The 22,440-nt window shown below is 59.4% G+C and overlaps 9 protein-coding genes across 9 annotated transcripts; 5 read left to right on the top strand and 4 right to left on the bottom strand.

The window, feature by feature from the left end:
- Positions 1-2,632: 2,632 nt before the first annotated feature.
- B0T26DRAFT_746599 (uncharacterized protein) lies at positions 2,633-5,287 on the top strand (the record flags this gene model as incomplete). The annotated part of the gene is made up of 5 exons (XM_060444714.1): positions 2,633-2,896; positions 2,969-3,485; positions 3,638-3,825; positions 3,897-4,212; positions 4,287-5,287. The coding sequence occupies 5 exons, from the start codon at positions 2,633-2,635 to the stop codon at positions 5,285-5,287; spliced, it is 2,286 nt and encodes a 761-aa protein (XP_060303604.1).
- Positions 5,288-5,746: 459 nt separating this feature from the next.
- B0T26DRAFT_746598 (fungal-specific transcription factor domain-containing protein) lies at positions 5,747-7,804 on the bottom strand (the record flags this gene model as incomplete). The annotated part of the gene is made up of 1 exon (XM_060444713.1): positions 5,747-7,804. One exon carries the CDS (start codon positions 7,802-7,804, stop codon positions 5,747-5,749), a length of 2,058 nt encoding a protein of 685 aa, XP_060303603.1.
- Positions 7,805-8,414: 610 nt separating this feature from the next.
- On the bottom strand, positions 8,415-9,215 carry B0T26DRAFT_746597 (Ctr copper transporter family-domain-containing protein; the record flags this gene model as incomplete). The annotated part of the gene is made up of 5 exons (XM_060444712.1): positions 8,415-8,455; positions 8,511-8,547; positions 8,633-8,723; positions 8,805-9,049; positions 9,138-9,215. The coding sequence occupies 5 exons, from the start codon at positions 9,213-9,215 to the stop codon at positions 8,415-8,417; spliced, it is 492 nt and encodes a 163-aa protein (XP_060303602.1).
- Positions 9,216-9,823: 608 nt separating this feature from the next.
- Positions 9,824-10,966, bottom strand: B0T26DRAFT_746596 (uncharacterized protein; the record flags this gene model as incomplete). Its single annotated transcript, XM_060444711.1, has 3 exons — positions 9,824-10,320; positions 10,491-10,740; positions 10,805-10,966. 3 exons carry the CDS (start codon positions 10,964-10,966, stop codon positions 9,824-9,826), a joined length of 909 nt encoding a protein of 302 aa, XP_060303601.1.
- A 953-nt stretch (positions 10,967-11,919) lies between these two features.
- B0T26DRAFT_670977 (uncharacterized protein) lies at positions 11,920-12,734 on the top strand (the record flags this gene model as incomplete). The annotated part of the gene is made up of 2 exons (XM_060439258.1): positions 11,920-12,358; positions 12,418-12,734. The coding sequence occupies 2 exons, from the start codon at positions 11,920-11,922 to the stop codon at positions 12,732-12,734; spliced, it is 756 nt and encodes a 251-aa protein (XP_060303600.1).
- A 768-nt stretch (positions 12,735-13,502) lies between these two features.
- On the top strand, positions 13,503-16,055 carry B0T26DRAFT_670976 (uncharacterized protein; the record flags this gene model as incomplete). The annotated part of the gene is made up of 5 exons (XM_060439257.1): positions 13,503-14,039; positions 14,136-14,437; positions 14,500-14,779; positions 14,825-15,748; positions 15,828-16,055. 5 exons carry the CDS (start codon positions 13,503-13,505, stop codon positions 16,053-16,055), a joined length of 2,271 nt encoding a protein of 756 aa, XP_060303599.1.
- A 1,473-nt stretch (positions 16,056-17,528) lies between these two features.
- B0T26DRAFT_689490 (uncharacterized protein) lies at positions 17,529-17,922 on the top strand. The gene has a single exon (XM_060441038.1). The coding sequence runs from the start codon at positions 17,682-17,684 to the stop codon at positions 17,880-17,882; it is 201 nt and encodes a 66-aa protein (XP_060303598.1). The 5' UTR covers positions 17,529-17,681; the 3' UTR covers positions 17,883-17,922.
- A 464-nt stretch (positions 17,923-18,386) lies between these two features.
- B0T26DRAFT_737273 (uncharacterized protein) lies at positions 18,387-20,107 on the bottom strand (the record flags this gene model as incomplete). Its single annotated transcript, XM_060443428.1, has 4 exons — positions 18,387-19,224; positions 19,283-19,604; positions 19,642-19,740; positions 19,831-20,107. 4 exons carry the CDS (start codon positions 20,105-20,107, stop codon positions 18,387-18,389), a joined length of 1,536 nt encoding a protein of 511 aa, XP_060303597.1.
- A 967-nt stretch (positions 20,108-21,074) lies between these two features.
- Positions 21,075-22,360, top strand: B0T26DRAFT_809046 (uncharacterized protein). The gene has a single exon (XM_060447251.1). The coding sequence runs from the start codon at positions 21,274-21,276 to the stop codon at positions 22,303-22,305; it is 1,032 nt and encodes a 343-aa protein (XP_060303596.1). The 5' UTR covers positions 21,075-21,273; the 3' UTR covers positions 22,306-22,360.
- The last annotated feature ends 80 nt before the right edge of the window (positions 22,361-22,440 follow it).

Below are 22,440 nucleotides of genomic sequence, written 5' to 3'. Positions count from 1 at the left end.
TATATCGTCATCTTTTAGGCCATCGTTACCGTACAGCTTACTGTCGATTACGCTCTGAATCAGAACACGTTTATGGAGAGCAAGATTTGGAGCCATTGTGATCGTGGTGCGGTTGGTGATGTTACTGTCAGCAGAGAATCGGTTGTGATGACATGGCCTCCCATTGCCGCCTTGAGTCCCAAATTCGGGATGACTCTTCCGGAACGGTAAATTTCAAATCCGTCTTCCAAAAAGCGTACTCGCCTATAACTCACAAGTACAATGTGTGAATAAAAACGAATTCATATAGTAGTCAACGCGTCCGTGCGTCTATATTACATGAGAAGAGTGCAAGTGACAGGGCGCTATTTTCGCTCCTAGCTGTATGATAAAGCTGTTAAACCAGAATGCAACCAGACAACACACGAGATGTCGGCATGTCCCGGACACACAAGATTACTTAGCAGAGGCCTCTCCGGGCGGCTGGCTTGGCGCATGTTAAGAATTTCGTCTCATTTGACTTGTGTGGCACAGACCTGACGCTGGCCAGGAAACCGGCCGTTGTGCCGGCGTGTGCGGGCCTGAAACGCCACCCACCGCCCCCCGCCCCGGCCCACCCGACCGGAACCCCGGCCACGTCCCACCGCTGCACTGTACTGCATCGCGTCTTCCGGACTTGCTCGCAATAATTTCCCGTGTCCGTTGGGATTCATGTCAGCAAGCACGTTGGTCAAGGAGAGGTCGATCTGGGGGTTTTGCTGGGTTCTTCTACTTTGCTCTGTGCTATTTTCCTGGTAGGTAGGTGGCTGCGGGTTGCTTTCAGGCCACTCGCTTGCTTATTTGGCAACATTTTAGGTAAGTCTTGGGCAGTGCATCCCTCCCTGTGAACCTTTGAAGAAGTACTCTTTATGATGTTTGTCTGGGCGAGGGCACTTGTTGTACTGTGCTGCTGTTTTAGGCCTGCATTATTTAGTGCTAGCGTGTTTCATTTTTCGGTATGCTGCGTGCGGGAGAGAGATCCATCCGTTATGAGGACGGCTTTGTCCAACTGGGCGATCAAGTGGGAATATAATTACCGTGGAAAGATTGAGAACCGAGAAAGGAAAGCAAAAAGGCATCACACCGCTTTAAATGCCCAACTGACAAAAGGAGCGGGCAAAATATAATAAACTATGGCCAGGCCATGCATTCTTAATACTTAAAATTTAGCCTTTGTGGAGTAGGTAGGTCATGAAGGCCATGAAGCCATGCCCGTGCCGCATCGCATCGTGCGGCGAGGGGAGTCCGCAGCCCTCCCCCACACACGTCCATCCATGCAAAGGGCAGCCCGGCGCTGGCGGGTGCTGAACGGCCTCCCGATTTCCAGCGGCGCAGGCGGCGGCGTCAAGCCCACCTGGTTGCTGTGCCTTTTTCTCTCGTCTAATCGTCAGGACCTTTAATTATTTTGTTGTTGGTTGTGTCTTTGTATGCAACTCATGAACTGCCAGCGCCAAGTCTCTTTCATTCTCGGATTTGTTTCTCGTGGTTGGTGTTTTATAATCCCTTTCCCTCAGACTGGCTGGGAGTTGCGCGTGGAGTGAGTGTGCTGCTCTATCAGCGGAAAGTAAACAATTATTACACTTTAGAGTCTGGGGTTCTCCTATTCTACCACAGCAACGCCAACAAGGCGAAACAGTCGGAGAGACACTGCTTGTAACCCTGCTTCCATGTGGCAACTGAAAACATCTCGGATAAATCCAACATCGCACCCAGCCCTACTTAAGAAATAGACGCGGCCGGGACCCGGTGGCCGACCGCGCCAAGCCCGGTCCCACACAGCCCGACCAGCCGGCCATTCTCCCGACCAGCGGGGGAGTATTGTCCTTCCCCCCCCCGGTAGTGTAGCAAGGTAGGCCGCTTGGCTGGCCGGATGGCGGTCGCGGAGTGCGGCCCGAGACACAGACGACACAGGCAATCACGCGCTTACGCTCCTCACATTGCCTCGTAAATGTGTTCGCACTTGGCACCTGCAACACTGGGGCGCGAAGTGACATGTGCCCAAAACATTGCCAATAACGCCCGTCGCTTGAGTGGCTGCAACACGGCCGGCTACGTATTGCCCAGCCCGATCTGGATCCAGGAGTCGAGCGCGATCGACGCTGGGCGACCCTGGCCGCTCGCCGCCGGCCGCAGTCGTCCGATATAAAGATTTGCTGACCCCCATGGCTTACGTTTCTTATTTTTTTGCCTTATGGCGGCGGCTGCGACTGAGAATCTTGGGCCGGCGATCGCGAAGCCCTTTTTTTCTAGCTAGAACTTTCTTGTTTCCGTGCCTCGGTGCACATTTCCTTTCCTGTGTCACACGTAGGTATTTATCACTTACATACCTTCCCCCCCCCTGATCTCATCTAAACTGTTTCTTCCCCCGACACACACACACAGACCACACCCCCAATAGCCACGCTCCTGTTTTGCCACAGGCTTGACTCGTCTCCTTAGCCCCCGTCCCCAGCTGCAGTCGATCTGCAGGGTGACGAGGGAGAAGCGATCCAGCTTACGCCAAGCACTGCGCTGTGCCGGGCAGAGCGAGCAGCAGCAGCAGCAGCAGCAGCAGTGCATAACGCATAAACAAAGCAACACACAGGGGGTGGGCTACAGGGAGAAATAGCACAAGATGATGCTGAGAACGGAGCCGAAGAACTATGGCCTGAGGCCGACGGGCGTCCTCATGTGGCTTTCGCTTGCTGCGCGGGTATGGACAGTCTGCTTATTGATTGCCGTCTTCACCATATCGTGGAGGTTTTGGAGTGAAGTGAGCGACGCAAGGGATGCGGGCGGCGCAAAAGTGTTGCCGACGCAGCCAAGGCCGCCGCAGCCGCCGCAGCCGCCGCAGGCGAAGCCGCCAATACCGGTGATGATCATTTGGATTGTGGGGCTGGTGAGTTTTCCGACTTCCCAATTCCAGCTTCCCTGCTACGAACGCCCTGCCCAGAGAACTGACGTGTTGCAGTCAATTGCCAGCTTCGTATGGTCGGCCATGGTCTCCTGGAGCGGCCACAGCCAACGGTTCATTTGGTACTTGCTAACGCTTGCGGGAGAATCATTTTTGGTGGTACCTTGGCTTCTATCCGCCATAATTGTGCACATGCCGTTGAAAGACAAGAAGTGCAGCACGTTCGGCAAGGCCGACTTTCAGGTAAAATTCGCGCTTGGGTTTCTACCGTTTGGGACCTTCGTGGTCCCAGGCGGGGGCTCGTCGGCGTGCGACAGAACGGCTGTCCTCTACGTGTTGATGTATTTGGTGGCCCTTGGTTATTTGGTCGGCGCAATGGCTGTGTTCTGGTTATGGCTCGACCGCAATCCCGCCCAGAATCCCACCCAGGGGCAATATCAACAACAAGGGTACGGCCCACAGCAGTTTATAGACAATTCCACCGGAGGCGGAAGGCCGCAACAACTGCAACAACCGCAACAGCCGTACTTCCAGGGCGAGAAGAATATGGTCGACGGGTATGGATACCAGGACGGTTACGGGGCTCAACCTTATGGAGGTTATAGGTAGGGGCGCGGGGCTCCTGGTCAAGGAGGGATAGGTGATGGACGAGGGGGACCGCCGCCGCCGGGTTTCAATCCGCGATTCCAGGGCCCAGGCCCAGGCCTGGGCCCAGAACCGATGCAGCCGGGACCGCCGGGGCCGTTCCAGCAAGGACCGCCGGGGCCGTTCGAGCAGCCGGGACCGATGCAGCAGGGACCGATGAAGCCAGCGCCGTTGCCACTGGCAATGGGACGAGGACTGCCGGTGCGGCCAGGGCCAAGACAGGGGCTGCCAGCAGGGCCGCGGCAACAGCCACCGTTCCTAATGGCAGGGTTTGCGGCGCAGGAGTCGAATGGAGTGCCTCAGGCGCCCGAGGGGCCGTATACACAGCCCGAGTACGCAGAGGACGCTCCGTTTGCAGCAGCGGCAGTACCAGCAGCAGCAGCGGCGACGACGGCGGCGGCGGCAGTACCAGCACGAGGTCGGTTCGCACCAGGGCCAGCGCCAGCAAGACAAGCAGATCGTGGGTTCGCACCAGCGCCAGCAGGTCGTGGGTTTGTGCCAGCGGCACCAGCAGCCGGTGGGTTTGATGGAACAGGCGGCGGGTATAACGAACCAGCGTATAACGAACCAGCGTACGATGAGCCAGCGTATAACGAACCAGCAGGTGACGGAGGTGGCGGGTATGGACCACCACCGCCGCAACCGGCAGGCAATCCGTATGCACAACCACGAAGCGGTAATCCGTATGCACCAGCACCAGCACAGGCGACAAGAGCTCAGCCGAGAGCAGCGCAGCTCGCAGCAGCAGCCGGCGGAGCAGCCGTGGGAGGGCTAGCGGGAGCAGCAGTAGTCGGATGGCAGCAAGATGACGGGCCTCCGAACGGGCCTCCGAACCAGTTCGGACCAGGTGCACAGCAGCCGCAAGGGCCGCTCGTCGGCGGCAGACGACGCCTGATTACCCAAGCGGAGCTCGACGCCGAGAGACCGCCGGACGACCTCGAACTGGACCCCGAGCTGGACCCCGAACTGTTCCCCGCTGCGCTGAACACGGGGCAAGCCCGCGGGGCGGGGAGAAACCTGACCGGTGGCCCCAACGATGCTGGCATGCAACCCGGCGACCCCAGATCCATACATCCCGATGACCAGGAGCCCATAGATGGGCTAGGAGACGAAGAAATGATGGGAGACGAACAGAACTATGATGAGTGGGAAGACGACGAGGGAGAAAAGGGACTGGAAGGCGAGAATGGGGAGGAAGGCGAGGAGGGCGAGGACGGAGAAAAGAGACCGAAGAGAGAAGGCGACGACGACAAATCCGAGTATGAAGACGACGCATTCGAATCTGGCGCAGAGGACGCCGTAGATGCCAAGGGTAGGAGAGACTCGACTCTCAAGGTCCCGGGCTCGTCGGTCCCGCAGAAGACCTACAAGGCATACACTCCCACGCCTGGCCTGACCGACCGGGGCGCCTCGACTCCCATGAACGGCGCCGCAAATGACAAGTACAAATCGTATTATGGGATCGGAGACTACTACGACCAGTCGCCGGGGCAGATGCCCGAAGACGACAGGCTCAGGACAAACACCGGGGACCGAAGCCCCTACTCGCCGGGGAGCCACTATTCGTCCGTCCCGGTGACGCCGCTGCCGCTCAACACTAGCAAAAGCCCTGGATTGTCTGGCGGCAAGAATACAACGGCGCGGCAACCGAACAACGACGACCTGGAAAAGAACAGCGGGCAGCAAAAATCCGGCGGCTGGTTTGGGGGCTTTTTCGGCGGGGGCAAGTGAGCGGGGGTGACAAGGCGGGTAACAGCGGATGATGCCATCTTCTGAGTGCACTTTATTATTTTATTTGACATATAGCGTGGGTATCTTCATGGGGGTGGCTATAGAAGGCCGCAGAGTTAGGAGGAAATTTGCTTGTTCAAAATGGGAAAATACAAGGGCGGGAAAATTAGGCGCAGGGGCGGACTGGGGCATTGGGAACGGAGTTTGGGGACAGACGAAAGCAGGAGGGAAATACCTATAAATCTCTAGTGCAGACACATCTCGTCTCTAGGCGGAGTAATTGATACCCAGTTATACATACCCAGGTAAGCATGACAAGTAGCAACACCTATGCTGCAATGCAATACCTATTGCAGCATACCCAATTGTAGGCCTCGGCACGCGAAGTGGCCCTTGCAGAATCCCTTGATGCGCATGTGTGCGTGCTGTGCGTGGGTGTTGTACGTGAAGCCTACCCTGTCACACGAGCAAGGCAGGGCGGCCAAGGACTCTGAGACATGCAGCCAAGTCCCATTGATCGGCATTCTCCTCGATCTGCACGCGGTTCGCCCACACCTTCTCCATGATGGCGAGCGCCTCTCTGATGGAGCCAAACAGCTGTAGCGGGCCCATGGCGGCCACCATGTCGCGGAAGGTCTGCTCTTCCTCCGGGGCGGCCATGCATCCGGTAACTGTGAAAGGCCATACCACGGAGCGCAGGTAGCTCGGCGATTTCAGGGACCGCAGCATCTGGATGGTGAGCGTCACCGAAGTGCGTATCTCTGGGCTTGCAGGCTGCCAGCCCGACACGACCACGTTGAGGTACGTCAGCGCGGCCTGTGCCCATATGCCGGAGATGGCAGACGTCATGTCGAGCACCTGGGGCGAATACAGATTCCCGAAGATGGCGAACTGCATTATGGGGTCGTCGGAGAGAGATTTAGTGGGGTACATGGCAAATTGTGGCTCATTGCACGGCTCGCTGGACAGGGTCTGTATGTTGTTGCGGAGGCCTTGCTCAATGGCGGTAGCGCGGACGACCAGCTGCGTCATTGAAAGCGACCCGGCCTTCTTGGCCTCCTTCTTGCTGGCGTCGAGCGCGGCGATCTCGGCGATGGAGATAACGACCCAGTTCCGCAGCCCGAGGAACTCTAGCAGGTCGATATGTGGGAGATGGTATTCCTTCTCGGCTTCTGACATGAGCCGCCTCGTCTCTTCGTCGGGCTCCGTGAGGAGGGATCTGTGTAGGTAGAGGAGACGAGGGGGTTGCTCGAGAGCGGTGCTGGCTATGGTGTCGAAGAACAGGAGGCAGGCGGTGAAGAAGCGCAAGGAGGCCTGGTCTGGGCTCCAGGGGTGGTTCTTGGGGGTGTGCATGAAAGGCTTCGACCCCAGCTGGACAAGCATGTAGGTGAAGCAAAAGTCTGACGCCTCGCCATCCACAGCAGTGCCGTGATGTTTGACCATCTCGTTGTACAGCTCGGCTGCGGCCTCCAGGTGCATGACCCAGTTGCCTGTGTTTGCAATGGCAACCTCGAAAGACAGAAGCTGGATGACGCTTGCCATGACTTGGGTTGTCTCGGCGAGATAGCCCTTGACGCCGCGGGAGACGGTATCGTTCATATCGCGCCGCAGCTCCTGCAGTGCCAATTCCTGCTGCCGCTGGAGCTCCCTCCCGTTGTGTTCCCTGCAAGACTCGTGTAGTCCGGTTACGTGGGAGAGGACGACGTTGAAGAAGTACGAGGCCAGGCTGAGGGCGGTGTGCAGCAGCGACTTGTTGCGGTTGAGCATGACGAGAAGCCAGCCTCGTCCCGAGTCGAGCAGCGGCGGTCGGTAGAAAGGAAAGAGGAAGGGGAACACGTGGTCCAGGTACAACATGAGGCCATGCAGGTCGGTGTCGTTGAATGGCATGCTAGTCCAGCATTCGTCCCTGGGGGGGCTGAGGCCGGCAACAGAGCTGTCCGAGTTGGCCGAAGTGCTTGGGGTCATAGCCGAGGGGAACGAGGGCGACGAGTCGGGTCGACGGCTGCCAGACTCGGAGCCGGAATGGAGTGTTCCTGGCGAGACTGAAGACAACGGAGCAGCGAAGACAGCGGCGGCAGCAGCAGAAGCAGAAGCAGCAGCAGCAGCAGCAGCAGCAGAAGCAGCAGTAGCGGCGGTGGCGGTGGCGGTGGCGGCGGCGGCGGCGGCAGTATTAGGCGGCGGCAGCGACGCGAGAACGAACTCGGGGGCGGTGCTAGGCTGGTTGTCGCTGTCGTCGAGCTGCGAGACGTCGAGAGCCTCGAGGTCCATCTCGAGGCCGTAGAGGTATCGGCGCTCGCGTCGCTGGTTGGCCTTGCGCTTGACCTCGGTCTTGAGCTGGTCGGCCTTCTCCTTCTGCCTCTGACCGCCGTCCATCCATTCGGGCTTTTCGTCGCAGTAGAGACAGTCGATCTCGAGCAGCGCGCAGCCGCCGCACAGCGGCCGCAGCTCGTCGCATTTTTTGCGCCGCAGCCGGCAGGTCCAGCAGCCTTCGGAGCTGCGCGTCTTCATCGTCGCCATGGTTGGAGCGCGTCAATAGGTACAAGTCATCCAACAATCAGCTCAGACGATGTGCGAGTTGCACTTTAGGCGGGGTTGGGGTAGGGTTAGGAGGGTTAGGCGGTCTTGGCCCCAACCTGTGGGGAAGTGGAGGTGAAGGGACACGAGACGCGGGGCTTGCACCCAGCAACAGCAACCTAATGGAAGAGATGGACGTCAGGCGGTCTGTCAGTCTTCGCCAAACACTATAGGTATTGTCGAATTGATACCAAAGATGATGGAGTTTAGGCCGTTTGAAGTCCATCGAGGATCGAAAGAGTCTTCCATCACAAGCAACGCGCTCCAGGCTGTCGTGCTTATCACTGCGGATTTGTCAGCTAGCAAGCATGGAGTGGAACCCCACCTACAACTCCATCGTAGCCAAGGCCTGCTAGGCCCAATAACGTCCAACATCTTCTCAGCTTGCCACAGCCTCAAGCTCTAAACCCACCGTGGAGTATTTCCATAACAGGTTGCGCCAAGTGCTGATTGAACGAAGCAAGACTACTTACTCACTACCCGAGCATTCGACGAGCACTGATGGCAAGTGAATACACAAAGTCGTATTATCATTAATGCTACTCTATACCCATTACTCTTTGTCGTAGGATGTGTCATCGCAGAAGCTTGTTCCTTTGCCGCGCGTCATTGTGCCCGCACTACCAACCCATCATCGTGACCAACATACCCTCCTCAATGTCCACATGCTGCGCAGCGGCACGTCCCTGGCGGGCAGTTGCATGCACCACCCAAGCCGCAAGGGCACCCGGTCTTGCCTTTGGTTCCCCTCAACTTATCCACGAGGCTGACCGGAAAGGGGTCCCACCGGAACAAGAAGAAGGAGATAAATGAGCCGAGGATGATGCAGAGGAAAATGAACCCGTTGAAGTACATTGCGAGCCTAGGCGCCACCAGTCAGCACATTGCCCGCGTCATTGACTCGCAGTCCCTAGACTTCCGTTTCGGGGGGCGGGGAGCTCACATCATGAGGAGGTACGCGTTGATGACCTGTAAGGTGAACAGGAACGCACGCACTAGCTGCCGCCAGATGTTAGGCTGGGAATTAGGGCCTTGCCGCTCGACAATCTTCCGGTCCCACGCCCTGGCGAGGAAGCGGAGTAGCTCCAGACTCAGCGTCAGCAGGATGACGCCGATGCAAGTCCCTGCGAATATGGCGGCCGTCGTGACGTGCCAGTGGCTGGACAGGAAGCAGGTGTCGTAGACGTTCTAGTTCCAAAACATCTGCAAGCAAGGAAGTAATCAGCGGAATGGAACGGCAGAACACGAGTTTTACCACACGAAAGAGTCTTCGTACCTCGACATTGCGGCACTGCGTCGGACGATATGGAAGAATGGATGGCTCGGGCCTTGGGATCTCCTGGACTGCCGACATCGCTTGTTGCTATGCTCCCGTGGCGTGGCAATTTGTATTGTGTAGGGCCGACCAGAACCGGGAAGACGAGAGAGAGGTAGGCGACTGGCGAAGAGGTCCCTGACAGGATTAAGAGTCTTGGCTGGAGTGTGGGACGTTGAGGAATTGGCTCCCGGTGGGTGTCGTTTGAGCTCTTTCACGGTTGGCTGAAAGGATGAAGTCTTGCCAGGCGAGAAAGATTTTGCAAGAATCTAAGGCCAGCCGAGCTTTTGAGGGCGAACCGCATCTTTCGTTGAGTGACGTTGGGAAGGCGCAATCGCAGACGGGATCCCACTGTGTTGAGTCGGGCGATCTCCTGGCAGGGAAAGCCCGACCATGTCTGGGCCGGCAGCAGCTTCCGCTTGTATGTGGACCCTCGGATTCCTAGGAAAGATCAGGAGCACTCCTGCTCTTTATGAGTGTCTGGAGGGGTTAAAGCTGAATACAGAAAACAAATAGATTGACTCGATACCTATGCGCCTTCTGTCCAAACCTGCGCGGGCTGCTGCCTCCCTATTCTAATATCCCAGACATAAACTCCACCCTTGAGTCGTGACACGTTATCCAACATTGCATCGCCCAGAGCAAACTCAAGCTTTCGCCGCTTCCTCCCGCTGCGCCTTGATGTCGGCGACCCGGAACGCCCACAGCTCCTTGGGCTGGCCGGCAGCGTCACAAGAAGTAAACTTCCACCAGCCAGAGTGCAGCGCGCCGGCGATGTTGATCAGCACCCACCTGATAGGGGCTGGCATCGGCGGCCAGTTGGCCCACAGGCCGTCCTCGGCGGTGCGGTCGAGGTTGAGCAGGAAGAAGGGAACCACGTCGGTGACGCCCGCCTTGGTGACCGTTGCCTTGCCCCACGCCTTGAAGGTCGCGGCCGCCGCAGCGTTCTCGGGCGTGCCCTCCTTGGGCGCGTTGGGGTGCTCCGAGAGCTTGGCGATGGTGCCGATCTCGCTGTGGAAGTGGCTCTCGAAGGGCTGCTGGAACGTCCCCATGATGCGCAGCAGCTCGTCGCTGGAGAAGTCGGCCGGAGTCTTGAGCCCAGCAAGATACTTCTCAAAGTCGGCAAGGCCGGCGAGAAACGCGTCTGGAAGACATGGTGTTAGTAGGGAGGCGAGCCCGCCGTATGAGTGGGGAGGCGAGCCCGCCGTGTAAGTGGAGAGGCGAGCCCGCCGTGTAAGTGGAGAGGCGAGCCCGCCGTGTAAGTGGGGAGGCGAGCCCGCCGTGTAAGTCCGGGGGTACCGGAGGCAAGCTTACCATGCTCCTTGTGCGTTTCCTCAAACACGGCCTTGTCCTTCAGCAGGTCCTCGATCTTGGTGAACAGCGTGTCCTCCTCGTCATCGTGGTGGGACTTGACGAAGCGGTACCAGGCAAGCGAGTAACCAACAAAGTCGGCCTTGTCTTCGTCGGCGACGAGCGGCGCTTGGTGGTAGATGGAGTTGTACCCGCGCAGGATGGAGTTGTGCAGCAACGCCATGTGCGTCGCTCCCGAGGTGAAGATATCGGTCTGCCAGGCCACCACATTAGCTACCTGGTCTGCTTCCGGCAACTACCGGGCGGGGGCAGCTCACCTTCTTGGTTAGAAACTGCGGAGTCGTAACGAGCTTCATCGGCCCGTCGGCCCAGGGCCTGGAGGGCGGTACGGACGTCATCAGGTAGGGCGCGCGGGTCAGCAGAAACCCAATCACCATAAATGGGATGGAAAGAATAATGGTTGTTCGTGGGCTCGCCATCTTGAAGAAAGATGACAAGTTGGAGATGACTGGCGACCAAGACACCATTTGCCTGTCATACGATTCGCTGGTGCAAAGCTCCGAACACACCACCTGGGAGCAATGGAGCCAGGAGCTAAGCTCTAGGTGGGTCTCGCTGATTATACGCTGGCGCTGATTGGCGCGTGCTCTGTGCCGTTCATTGTCCCGACTCCCGAGCCCCGACAGTTGGCGGGGGTTTCAGGTCTGATTCTGCCCTGCGACACCGCAGTGGGCGTCGCTCAGTGCTGTGCCTCGACTGCCAAGAGGCCCGCAGCGCTGCCGAGAGTGAGACATTTTTTTCGACGGAGCGACGATCCCCTGCCGTGTCCGTGGGCCGTCGGTTCCCCGGCTCTGGCGTGACGTCTGACATCTGACAGACAGACGGACAGGCCCACAGCTGCCGGGGTAGAGCCTTGCGTGAGGTGGATCTCCGGTAGGTGAACAGACGGGCCGAGGCTGTCTTTTTGCGGCACTGCAACGACAACGCCTGGAAGCTCCCCGCAGCGCAAACCCATAGTGCCGGGTGATTTTAGGTTTAGCAGACTCGGCCCACTTGTCAAAATTCTTCCAAACCCCACTGGCAGCCCGGATCAATGCCTCGATCATCAACAACGGATGTACTTCGTATGACAACACGGGTTGCACTGCACTGGCAACATGCGACTATTAAAGCAGCAGAGCTCACGCGTGCCGAGACTGAAGCTTCTCCACGCCAAGGCACGTCGAGCGGAGTGACTCACGCCGGCCCGCTAATACGGCATCTCGCCAATACGACATCTCGTCAGTGCGACATCACATGAAGCTTAAAAGACACAATTGATTGCACCTCGCCCTTCTTCTTGATTGAGACTTGTCTGGATCGAGTCACTCACTCACAAAACAGAAAGAATATTGAAAACCAGCCAATACTCCACACTCTTTGTCAAGGCAAAATGAGCACCGCCACGCCCCGAATCCGCGTCCGCGAGGCGACGCCAGCCGACGCCCGGCAAATGGCCGACGTCCAGTTCGAAGCGTTCGGGCCCGACGTCTTCAACCGGCTCATGTACCCGGCCGGGGACACCGAAGACTCGCGGCAGAGGTTCGCGGCCGGCCTGTTTCAGCCCGAGACGCCCGAGGCTCCGAAAAAGGAGGAGAGCGTCCTGACGGTCGCCGAGCTGCTCCCAGAGGAATTCGGCCAGGCCGAGATCGTCGCCTTCGCCAGGTGGATCGTCCGGCGCGAGTCACGCCCCGAGGAGGAGTGGAATGTTCCCGAGCCTCCCAGAACGGCCGAGCAGCTGGGCAAGGACTGCAACATCGAGGTCTTTACGTACTTCATTGGCGCCCTGCACGACAAGCGGCGCGAGCACACCAGGGGCAACCCTGCGGTTGGTAAGGAGCCGCCTCCTCGCGAGACGGTGCACACGGTTATGTCGGCTGACGCTCGGCAGTTCTCGGGGTTCTTGCCTCCAAGCGGCCGCGGGTCGGTGCCGGGTCGGCGCTCTTGGAATACGGCGTCAAGCTCGCCGACGGGCTGGGCCTCCCCACCTTCCTCGAGGCTTCTCCCAAAGGCTACCCCCTCTACTGCAAGTTTGGCTACGAAGACATTGACTTTGTAGACTTCCACATCGCTGAAAAGTACGGGGCGGTCCAGCTCGAGGGCGAGAACTGGGGCACCAACACCGGACTGACGATCACGGAGCCTGCCGCCAAGGGGGTGGTCCGGAGCGTGATTATGAAGAGGCCTGCAAAGGTCTCGGCGGCATGAACTATGTTGCGATGAGGACCACAGGACCAGGTGGGTGGCTGGACCAGATAACTTGGTTGAAATACGGGAGTAATTTGAAGCAGAATATGCCAATAGCAACTTTTCTCCTACCTCGTTGAACCGAACGCCCAGGTTGATCTCACCCAATCACGCAAATCGCCCTTTTCAACTAATAGCCTCTTGAGGAGCTGGCTGCAAGATCTTCTGGGCCTCAAAACTTTCCATTCTCGGCATAGGTCTACAAGGGCTTGCATGACAGCCCTCTCTCTCCCAAAGGTAGAGGGCAGGCGTCAGCCGTCCCCCTTCTGTTTGCAAGCAATGAGATCAACTGGAAGCAATCCAAGCAAGTGTCTTGGCCAGGCTATGATCCCGGTAGCTAGCTAGCCAGCCAGCCAGCCAGCCAGCGTCGGGCACGATTCCAAGGCGTCGGCTACCCTATAACTGGCCCCGATATGCCCGTTATCTGCAAGGTTCATTTCTTGGTGTTATTGCAGCGGCACGCATAAACCAGCGCACCCAGGCCAGCCGGCTCGACTGGCCCAGGCCGTGCGCCTTTTGCTGGACTCTCATTTCCTGGTGGTACTCTGAACTCGTAAGAAGAGTGGGGTGGGGCACGGGTAAATACAGAGAGCCTTATCCGTAGATGTGAACCCCCTTCTTGGCTTTCGCTCCCCTATTGCGGTTCCCTTCATGCCCAATTTCACATCAAACTATTCTTACTTGCTCTCGTTTCCTCGGCACATCTGTTAGTTGACGGACAAGAGGGACATGGCAACTACCGACTCCCCGAGAAAGGATCCCGACTCCCACCGCGGTGTGAGCCTGGAGCACGGCAACTCGCAGTCCATTTCCGCGCCCCCGGAACTAGCAAAGAAGCAAGAGACTTCTTGGTGGCCATGGTCGAAAGCGGGCAAGCTCAGCAAGGTCGAAGAAAACCTAAAGGAGCAGTTCAGCGGCAAGCCCGGCTTCAAGCAGTTCCGACGAGTCTACCGCCCCGCCCTCCCAGCCGGCAGCGGACACCCCGACCCCGAGCCGGGCAGCAGCGCCGCCCAGAGCCCCGGAGACCACGGCGACGACGAGGGCACCGTGGTCAAGGGCCCCGACGGCAAGTACATATACGTCAACCAGTTCCACCAGCAGAGCCACAAGTTCGACGACGTGGCCGTTTACCTCAGCCCGACCAACTTTGTGCCCAAGCGGCTAGTCGTGCAGGCGTCTGACCGCGTGCTCGCCAGCCGCGACGAGCTGGAGAAGGGTGACTGGATCCGCAGCCAGCTCGCCGGGGGAGCGCCGGTCGTGCTCAAGGTCGCCGAGTGGGCTCTGGGCCCGCTCCAGCGCGGCAATGCGCTCTCAAAGCTGGACTGCGCGTGACGCGTGCTGCTCGTCGCCATCCCGATCCAGGTCATGCTGGCCATCCCGGGCGTCGGCGACTGGGAAGAGGACGAGATCACCGACACGTACACCGAATTCCCGGGCTACTACTGGGGCTGGCCCAAATACGCCGTCAACTATCTCGACATGGCGCCGTCGGCGGAGCAGAACGAAAAGCCCGCCGAGCAGCAGCAAAAGGACAAGTTTGCCGCGGCGCTCGACGTGCGGCGGCGTGCGCAGCGCCCGCGGAGGCTGGTCAAGAAGACGGACCACGGCTGGGTCGAGGTCGACAGCATCGCCGAGGTCGACGGCATCGCCGAGGCCAGCCTCAAGTACATCTTTATCAGCTACGAATGGAGCTAGTTCAAGGCGAGGGCGACAGAACCAACAACAGGGCACGTCGCCTGGCCGAGAGGATCGCCGAGCGGGAGCAATGTGCCGCCTTCTGGATGGACGACGGCCTCGTGTCCAAGGCCAGCCCGGCCGACACCGACTACGACGTCTACACCATGTGCGACGTCATCCGCGGGGCCAGCCGCGTCGCCATCATGCTGGGCGCTGACACGCTCGCTGCCCGCCGGTCGTGGGGCGACCGCATGTGGACGCTGCCCGAGGGCCTGCTGGCGCCGGGCCACAGCCTGCTCGTGTGCCGCGAGGGCAACGGCGGCCAGCTGGTGTCGGAGCAGATCCACAAGACGGAGATGACAGCGACCTTCTAGGTCGCCGCCGACGACAACGGCCGCGACAGCACCGAGGGCGGGAGCGCCACGCGCGTGCTGGCCGAGCACTTTTCCGGGCTGCTCTCGCTGAGCCGGCTCGAGCTGCTGCCGGCGGCCGTGGCGGCGCTCGACTCCAAGAAGCGCAACGAGTTCACGGGGTCCGACCTGGCGTACGCCGTGATGGGCCTGCTGCACTACCGCATCCAGCGGCGCGACGCCGACAGCCTGTTCCAGAACCTGGCGCGGCTGTCGCTGGGCAACGACAGCGACCAGCTCGTCGAGCGCATGCTGTGCCTGCTGCCTAAGGCGACCTCCCAGGCCGCCGACAGCGGCGTCGCGGTGCTAGTCGGCTCACCCGTCTTCGAAGAGCTGGCAGGCCGCGACGAGTACGAGACGTACGTGCACCACATCACGCCGCTGTGCCAGGTGGTCGGCGTGGCGGAGGAGGACGAGACGGTCATCATTGACAACTGCCGCGCGGTGCACATCCGGTGGAAGGTCTTCCCGCGGCCGGTGGTGCACCGCAGCCACGGGTTCAGGAAGACGCTGGCGGCCTTCTGCATCGTGTCGGGGCTGTGGTGGCTGACGTTCAGCTTCGAGACGGCCGTCAACTACGTGCCGTACTGGTCGGGCATAGTCGAGAACGTGCGGCTGTCGCTCATCATCTGGGTACTGGCCGCCTTCCTGCTTCTCAGCCTGCTGCTGTTGGCGCCGTCGCCCTTCTCGGTGCGCCGCCTGTTCGGCGGCACCGTGCTCAAGAGCAAGCCCAGCCTCGTCGCCTTCGAGGGCGTGCTGCCCATCGCCAAGCTCGAGAAGCTCGTGTTCGGCAACTACACGGGCTGCCTGACTTACGCGCCGTCGGCGACGCCGTTCGCCCGGGACTGGCGCGACCCGCGCGAGCGCGTCGGCACCGAGCCTGCGTGGGTTCGTGATCCGAAGGTGCCGCTGCCGCCGCTGCCGTCGCCGATACCACCACCTCTTCACGCTCTTCGACATGGGCGAGCTCGCCGTGTGCGTGTTCGCCGCCGAACGCCCGCCCACCGTCGCCCTGCTCTGCGGCCGCGAGGGCGGCATGCTGCGCGCCGTCCTGTGCAGCTGGCGCTTCGAGACTGATTGCCTGTACCGCGAGACGGTCGTGCGCATGCCCTCGCGCGTCTACGAGGCTGCGTCGAGCATTGGCTGGCTGAAGTTCAGCCTCCGCAGCCAGAACAGGGCGCGGGGGCGTTCTTGATGTTGTTGTTAAAGGGGTTGTTGTTAAAGGGGTTTGATTTATCGGAGCTAATGCTGATGGGCGAGAGACGGGGTATCTTGCAGTCGAACGAAAGGACTGAAGGGTGGAATAATCACTAATTTGGTATTTGTTTATGAGTTATCAGACGGAACAGAGGCGGGTAGCAACAATGCTTTTTCGCTGTCTCCATTTGCGTTGTGTAATTCGAGATTCTTCAAGTTTCAACTCCATATACTACATCTCATTTCGATGATTAAACATATGAGAAAAGTCTCATGACCAAGGATTAGAGATTGCCAGCCCGATCTACACTTGGCCCTAGCACGGGCTGTGTCTATCTTCGCCTGGAGCAATCTGCCCGGAGGTGTGGACATCTCGGTTAGCTGCGATATCCCAACGAAAACTATTGTGGCGCTAACGGCCCTGGGGAGGGCTCTCGTTGGCCAACCCCGGGCTCAAGGCCGCGTTAGGTGGCGCTATCCAGGGCTCTCCCGGGCTCGATCGTGGATCTCCTGGCCACGCATGGCGGTCCAGACCGAGCTTGCCACGAGCTGAGCAATCCGGGAAATGGGCTTGCAGGCGGACGGACGCAAGACTGGTGGGATAAATAGATAATCTTGCCAAGCCAGCCCTTCGCGTCCGCTGCGCTGGGACTTGACTGCCGGCTGAGCGTGTGTGAAATTCAATTCACACTTCAGCTTGAACGCCGTTCCCGTCCAGCCGCTACCCACACTCGTTTATTTCGATTCTGTCGCTCTTTATTCGTGCCATGAAGCACACCCTTGCGCTGCTGCCGGCCTTTGCTGGGCTTGCCGCTGCCACGTGCTGCAGGAGCAACTAATGCCTGCGAGGTATGTTGCGCTGCAGGCAGCGGGACCTGGACATTACTAACCCCTGGTGCATCAGAAATCGCCGTCGACAGCGTCCCGGGCCGAGATGGGCGCATTGCTCGTCGTACCTCGCCGTCACGGTCACGCCAGACGTACAGTGAGGCGTCTCGCTCAGCCACCCACGCTCAACTCCCCGCGTCCCTTGCTCACAGAGACCCAGCACCGTGTACGAGACCATCAGCAACGCCGCGGTCGACTACACGACCCAAGTCGAATCCCAAGTCGTGATCGTCACCGAGACCACAACCGCGACGACCGAAGCAGTCCTCTTCACAGTCTAAACCACCTCCACGGCGAAGACCGAGATCAACGTGTCGACGACCATCGCGACCGTCGTCGCCGCCACGCAGACGCAGATCTCGACCACGACCGTCACCAAGACCAGCCCCGTCCTGAAGATCCGCCAAGGCGACGCGTCGTTCCCCGAATACGCGGCCTCGGCCTGCACGTCGTTTGCCAAGTACGCGTCGGCGTGCGCCTGCGTCGGCGTGGAGCCCGCCACCGTCACGCTCTCGACGGCGTCCACCACAGTCACCATCATAGAATCCGCGCCGGTGCTGTCCACGGTAATCTCCACCGCCGAGTCGACGTCCACCGTGACCGTCTCCGCCGTAGCGACAGTCTCGGACACGGCGACCGCCGTCGACCTGGTCACCACGAACAGCGCCTCCACGACGACGTCGACCAAGTCCATCACGGCGACGACCTCCGCCACGGCGACCCAGACAGCATCCACATGCCTAGTCGGCGCGTCACTGGGCGCGTTCAAAGCCAACGGGACGCAGTCGGGCAGCACGGTGCTCATCTACGCGAACCTGCTCAACGGGCTGACGGGAGGGATCACGTGGAACGGGGCGTCCGGGTCGACGGCGGCGAGCGTGCAGAACAAGTACGTGTGGGCACTCGACGACGCAGGGCGGCTGAACCTCGCGTATAACGTACCGCCTTATACATACCACTACTATGCGTACATGTCGACTGCCAGCGCCGGCAGCAACTGGCCGCAGGTCAACACGCAGGCGGCAGTGGCGTCGCAGGTGGCGAATGGTGCGGCCAGCAGCTGTGGATGTCGTATGCTAACGGCGAGGACATCAACCGCGGCGTGTGCACGCAAATGTTCCCGCACGTGTCAGCGGCGTAGGCATCCATCCGTGTCGGCTGCGTTGTTTCCGGTTGACTCTGATGTTTGGAGGGACAGTTGAGCGGGTAAAGGTTTAGTTGGAATCTGGTGGCAATTTTGAGCTGTCTTGTTGTTTATATGAGATGACTAAAATATCTGTCGGGTATGATATCGACTAGGTATCAAAGCGCCAATGGTATGCAAAGAAAATCGGCGGTAATCAGAACCGAAACATTATTCTCCCGCAACTCGCGCGTGTGTAAGAAGTATAACTGGCTAGTTTATCCAAAAGAAAAAGAAAATTCCGAGTAGGTTCGATGCCTACTCCGACACGCCCCCGTGTCCATGCTTGGCGTCCTCCCACAGGTGCCGGCCCTGGGCGCTGTGCAGCGTGTCAATCCACGGAAACTCGGAAAGCTGGCTGTAGATGGCGGGCCATTCGTGCAGGCCCAGCCGCGCACACGTGCGGACGATCAACACCGACAGCCACTGCCGACGGTCGTGGCGCTTCAAGATCGTGATACCGCCCATGAAGAGTGCCCACAAGAACGGCCGCAGCAAATGCGCTGTCGTGCCGTCGCAGTCGTCGCTGCTGTCGTGGCTGTCCCAATCGCTCGTTGCTGGTGCGATGTCCCAATCGCTCGTTGCTGGTGCGACGTAACTGTGCGGAGCCTGACCCTGGATGGCACTCTCCAGCCGGTCCGCGAGCAGCGGGTAATAGCCGGCGGCGGAAGCGGCATCGTGGCTATCGAAAGGAGCACCGTAGCCAGGAAGCAGGCTGGTCATGAACGCCAGCATTGCGAGGTGTACCAGGTCATCCTGGGAGCATGTCTCCACTCCCGTCGTGGGCGTTAGGGGTGGTGCAGCAGCCACGAGGCGGTACAGGAGCCATACCAGGGTCTCTGCAAAGTCCAGGGGCTTGACCCTCACCCGATTCTCGACTCTCTTGCTGCTGCTATTGCTGCAGTAGCCTAGGAGGCGGGCAAAGCTGGTGACGTCCTGCTTAAGGGGCCGAGGAGCCGCGGTGGCGCCATCGGCGGCGTATTGCGGCTCTACGATCGTGACGCGAGGGTCGCAGCACAAAACGGGCCTCAGAGGCAGCTCGTCACCGCGGAACAAGGTGGCAGCCCCGGTCTGCAGCGCCAGCTCGACATCTAGCCTGAAGACGGTGAGACTTTGGTCCGGGGCAAGAATGGCAGGTTGCAGGGCATAATTACCTTAACGGCTTGATGGCCAACGGGCGGCGTTCCCTCATCAGCCTGGCAATGCCTCCCCGCAGCTCAATCATCCTCCAGAGGCCATCGAGATGTACCCGGCCTGTCGAGAACTGGTGATGTATCTGCTGATAGATGGCGAGGCTGGCGACGGCGGCTATGGCGCCGTCGGAAAGCGAGTCAGGGCCTGACAGCTTGCGGTTGACCAGAGCATAAGCCTTTGAGACGTGCTGCAGGTCCTTGGAGGATGTCTTGGTCCTGCGCTGGAAGAAGTTGAGATAAGATGCCGAGATGGCCAGGGTGGAGTGGAAGTCTGCATGATTAGCTAGGCGGCAGGAACAAATGGGAAGAGGGTTGCATACATGCTTCATCCACCATGCAGTTCACCCAAACTGACTGTACAATGTCGAATTTGTCGCAGAACTGGGATGGGAATAGGGAGTCGCTAATGTCATAGAACCCTGAGAGGAAGTGTAAGAAAAAACGGCCGCAGCAGAGATGGGGCCCGAGTTCAGATGGGGCCCGAGTTCCAGAGAGGCTCTAGTATTTACATGCATGCATCAGCCTGCGCGACTCGCCATCGAGCTCGCCCGGAAATGTTGCAAAGGTCAGGTCGTTCCAAGACAGGGGGCGTGTGCATGGTGGCATTAAGACACCCGGGGGTGGATTCATGGGCAGAATGCGCCTGATATGGACAACGCCCGTCTGCTTCTTGCTCGACTGGCGCGGTCTCCCTGCATTTCTGCCTTTCATGACGTGGGAGCGGATGAGGCGACGTTCAGAGAGGCCAATGCCGGCAGCCCCCTGGTCGATAAACTGTAGCACCATAGCTGGAGGATATGGCAAGCCGCAAACCTAGTCGACGAGTCTGTGGGTTCGAGATACGATATGCAGCAGATCTAGTCAAGTTTACAGCGCAGTTGCGGATAATTATCACGCTCGGGGCTCGGCGCTTGCAGGAGGCCGAGAAGGGAGGGGGGGCTCTTGCCACGTCAGCTGCCAGAGCGCGCGGTGTTGTCGTGAAGGCGCGGCTCACAGAGTCGCAGGAGGGGGTGAGGGATTGGTTTGCTCGGGATTCGGTTCGAAATTCAATCAGGAGTGGCTGGGCCACCTCGAACTTGGAAGCTGTGGGGGCCGACGACGCGGTGGCACTTGACGGTCGCCTGGTTGTCGTCGTGCTCGTGGATGGTCAGGGCAGGGCGCAGGGAATACGTTATAATCGGACCAGGTCTAGAAAAGGATGCCAGTATGGGGTTGCCTGTGTAGATGTGTGAGATAAGTTTGGGAAGAAAAGAAGTTTGCTGAAGCAAGGGCGGTAGGTTGGCCGTTGTTGGAGCAGGCACGGGAACGCCCGCAGCCAGGGCGCCATCAGGTCTAGCCCCAAAGCGGGAACCAATATCTGATTGGCCCGCTCGCAAGGTAGCCAAGCCTGTGGCCTCGCACCTGCCCTGCCCGTCATGCAGGTTCCCGATTTAATTCTCCGAATGAGGTTGCCGTTCGCTTATTGGCTTCTGCACCAATCCTTCGCGCGCCACTCCATCCACCAAACGGGGCCACATCCAACATAAAGGGCGGGACAGAGGCTAGCTGGGCAGCATGAGGCAACGCGCCTCGATCCTCGGCGACACCATCGCGACCCAAACCCGGGGCATTGACGGGGCCGCGGTATTCGGATATCCGAAATGCCCTCCCGAATACCTTAGCGGCATCACGACCTGACCATGACTCCATCGACGCGGCCGAAAAGAAAATGTTAAGTACTCCCTCTCCCGCCGCAAAGCCGACCAGAGAGTCTCAGAGCCAAAGCCAGAGACATTCAAACAAACATCCAAACCAGACACAAACCGAGAACATCCAAGCCAGACACAAACCGAGAACATCAAACCAGACACAAACCGAGAACCAACTTGGTCCATCTCACTCGATTTCAGCCCTCAGCCTCACCAAATCACTCACCCTAAAGCTTGACAGCCCCTGAGCATCACGCAGCCGCCATGGTCATCCACAGGCTCCTGTCCGAGCAGTACAGGACGCTCCCCGTCCTCGTCAACGAGTCGACGAGTCTTGGCAAGACGTACATCATCACTGGCGGCAACTCTGGCCTCGGCTTCGAGACCGCTCGCCACCTCGTCAAGGCTTCCGCCGCCACCGTCATCCTCGCCGTCCGGAATCTCACCGCTGGACAGAAAGCCAAGGACGAGATTGAAAAGTCGACGGGCCGCACCGGCGTCGTGCAGGTGCGCCACCTCGACATGTCGTCGTACGCGTCGGTCCAGAGCTTTGCCCAGAACATCTCGGCCGAGGTCGACAGGATCGACGGCTTCGTCTGCAATGTGGGCGTCATGCTCGACGCCTGGTCGACCACCGAGGGCTTTGAGACGAGCATCTTCGTCAATGTCATCAGCACCGTGTTCCTCGGCGTCTTGATAATGCCGAAGCTCAGCGCCTGCGCCCGCAAGTTCGGCTCGCGCCCCACCGTCGTCTTCATCGTGAGCATCCTCGGGTACATCGCCAAGGGCGAGATGGATAAGAGCCGGGGCGGGCCAGTGTTCGAGCTCCTCAACGACGAGAAGCTGGCCAACATCGACCAGCGCTACGCCATGAGCAAGCTCATCGAGGAGGCCGCCGTGCGCCAGCTCGCCGCCCTGTGCCCTGTCGAGCGCACCGGCGTCGTCGTGGCCATGGTCGCCCCCGGGCTCTGCGCCACCGGCCTAGGCCACCAGGGCCGGACGTTCACCAAGATTGTGCACGGCACCCTCAAGGCCCTGATGGCGCGCACTGCCGAGGAGGGCAGCCGCACCTATCTCCACGGGCTGGTGGTCGGCCCGGAGGGCCACGGGAAGCTCCTGTCAGGCTGCAAGATAAAGGAGAACTGGGTTCCCGATTGGCTCCTCAACGAGGAGGGCCTCAAACTACAGAAGGACATTTGGAAGGATCTCGCTACGGAGCTAGAGAGGGTGCAGCCCGGGTGCATCTCGCAGCTTGCTTCTCTCTCGATCCTGTCCTCTCCTGCCCGGGTAATTTGATATTGGCAAGGAAATTGCAGCCATTTGTCTTCAATACTTCTTGCGTGTTCCACTCCCGTGTATTCCTTCTAGAACTAGAGCGAATGAAAATCATACCCTTTAATCCATAGATTCACATTTCACGTGCATTGTCTG

This window comes from Lasiosphaeria miniovina, assembly GCF_030549165.1.
Source record: "Lasiosphaeria miniovina strain SMH2392-1A chromosome Unknown B0T26scaffold_1, whole genome shotgun sequence".
Taxonomy (NCBI): Eukaryota; Fungi; Ascomycota; class Sordariomycetes; order Sordariales; family Lasiosphaeriaceae; genus Lasiosphaeria; species Lasiosphaeria miniovina.
The sequence above is the reverse complement of the archived record's forward strand: the minus strand, read 5'-3'. Positions and strand labels throughout refer to the sequence as shown.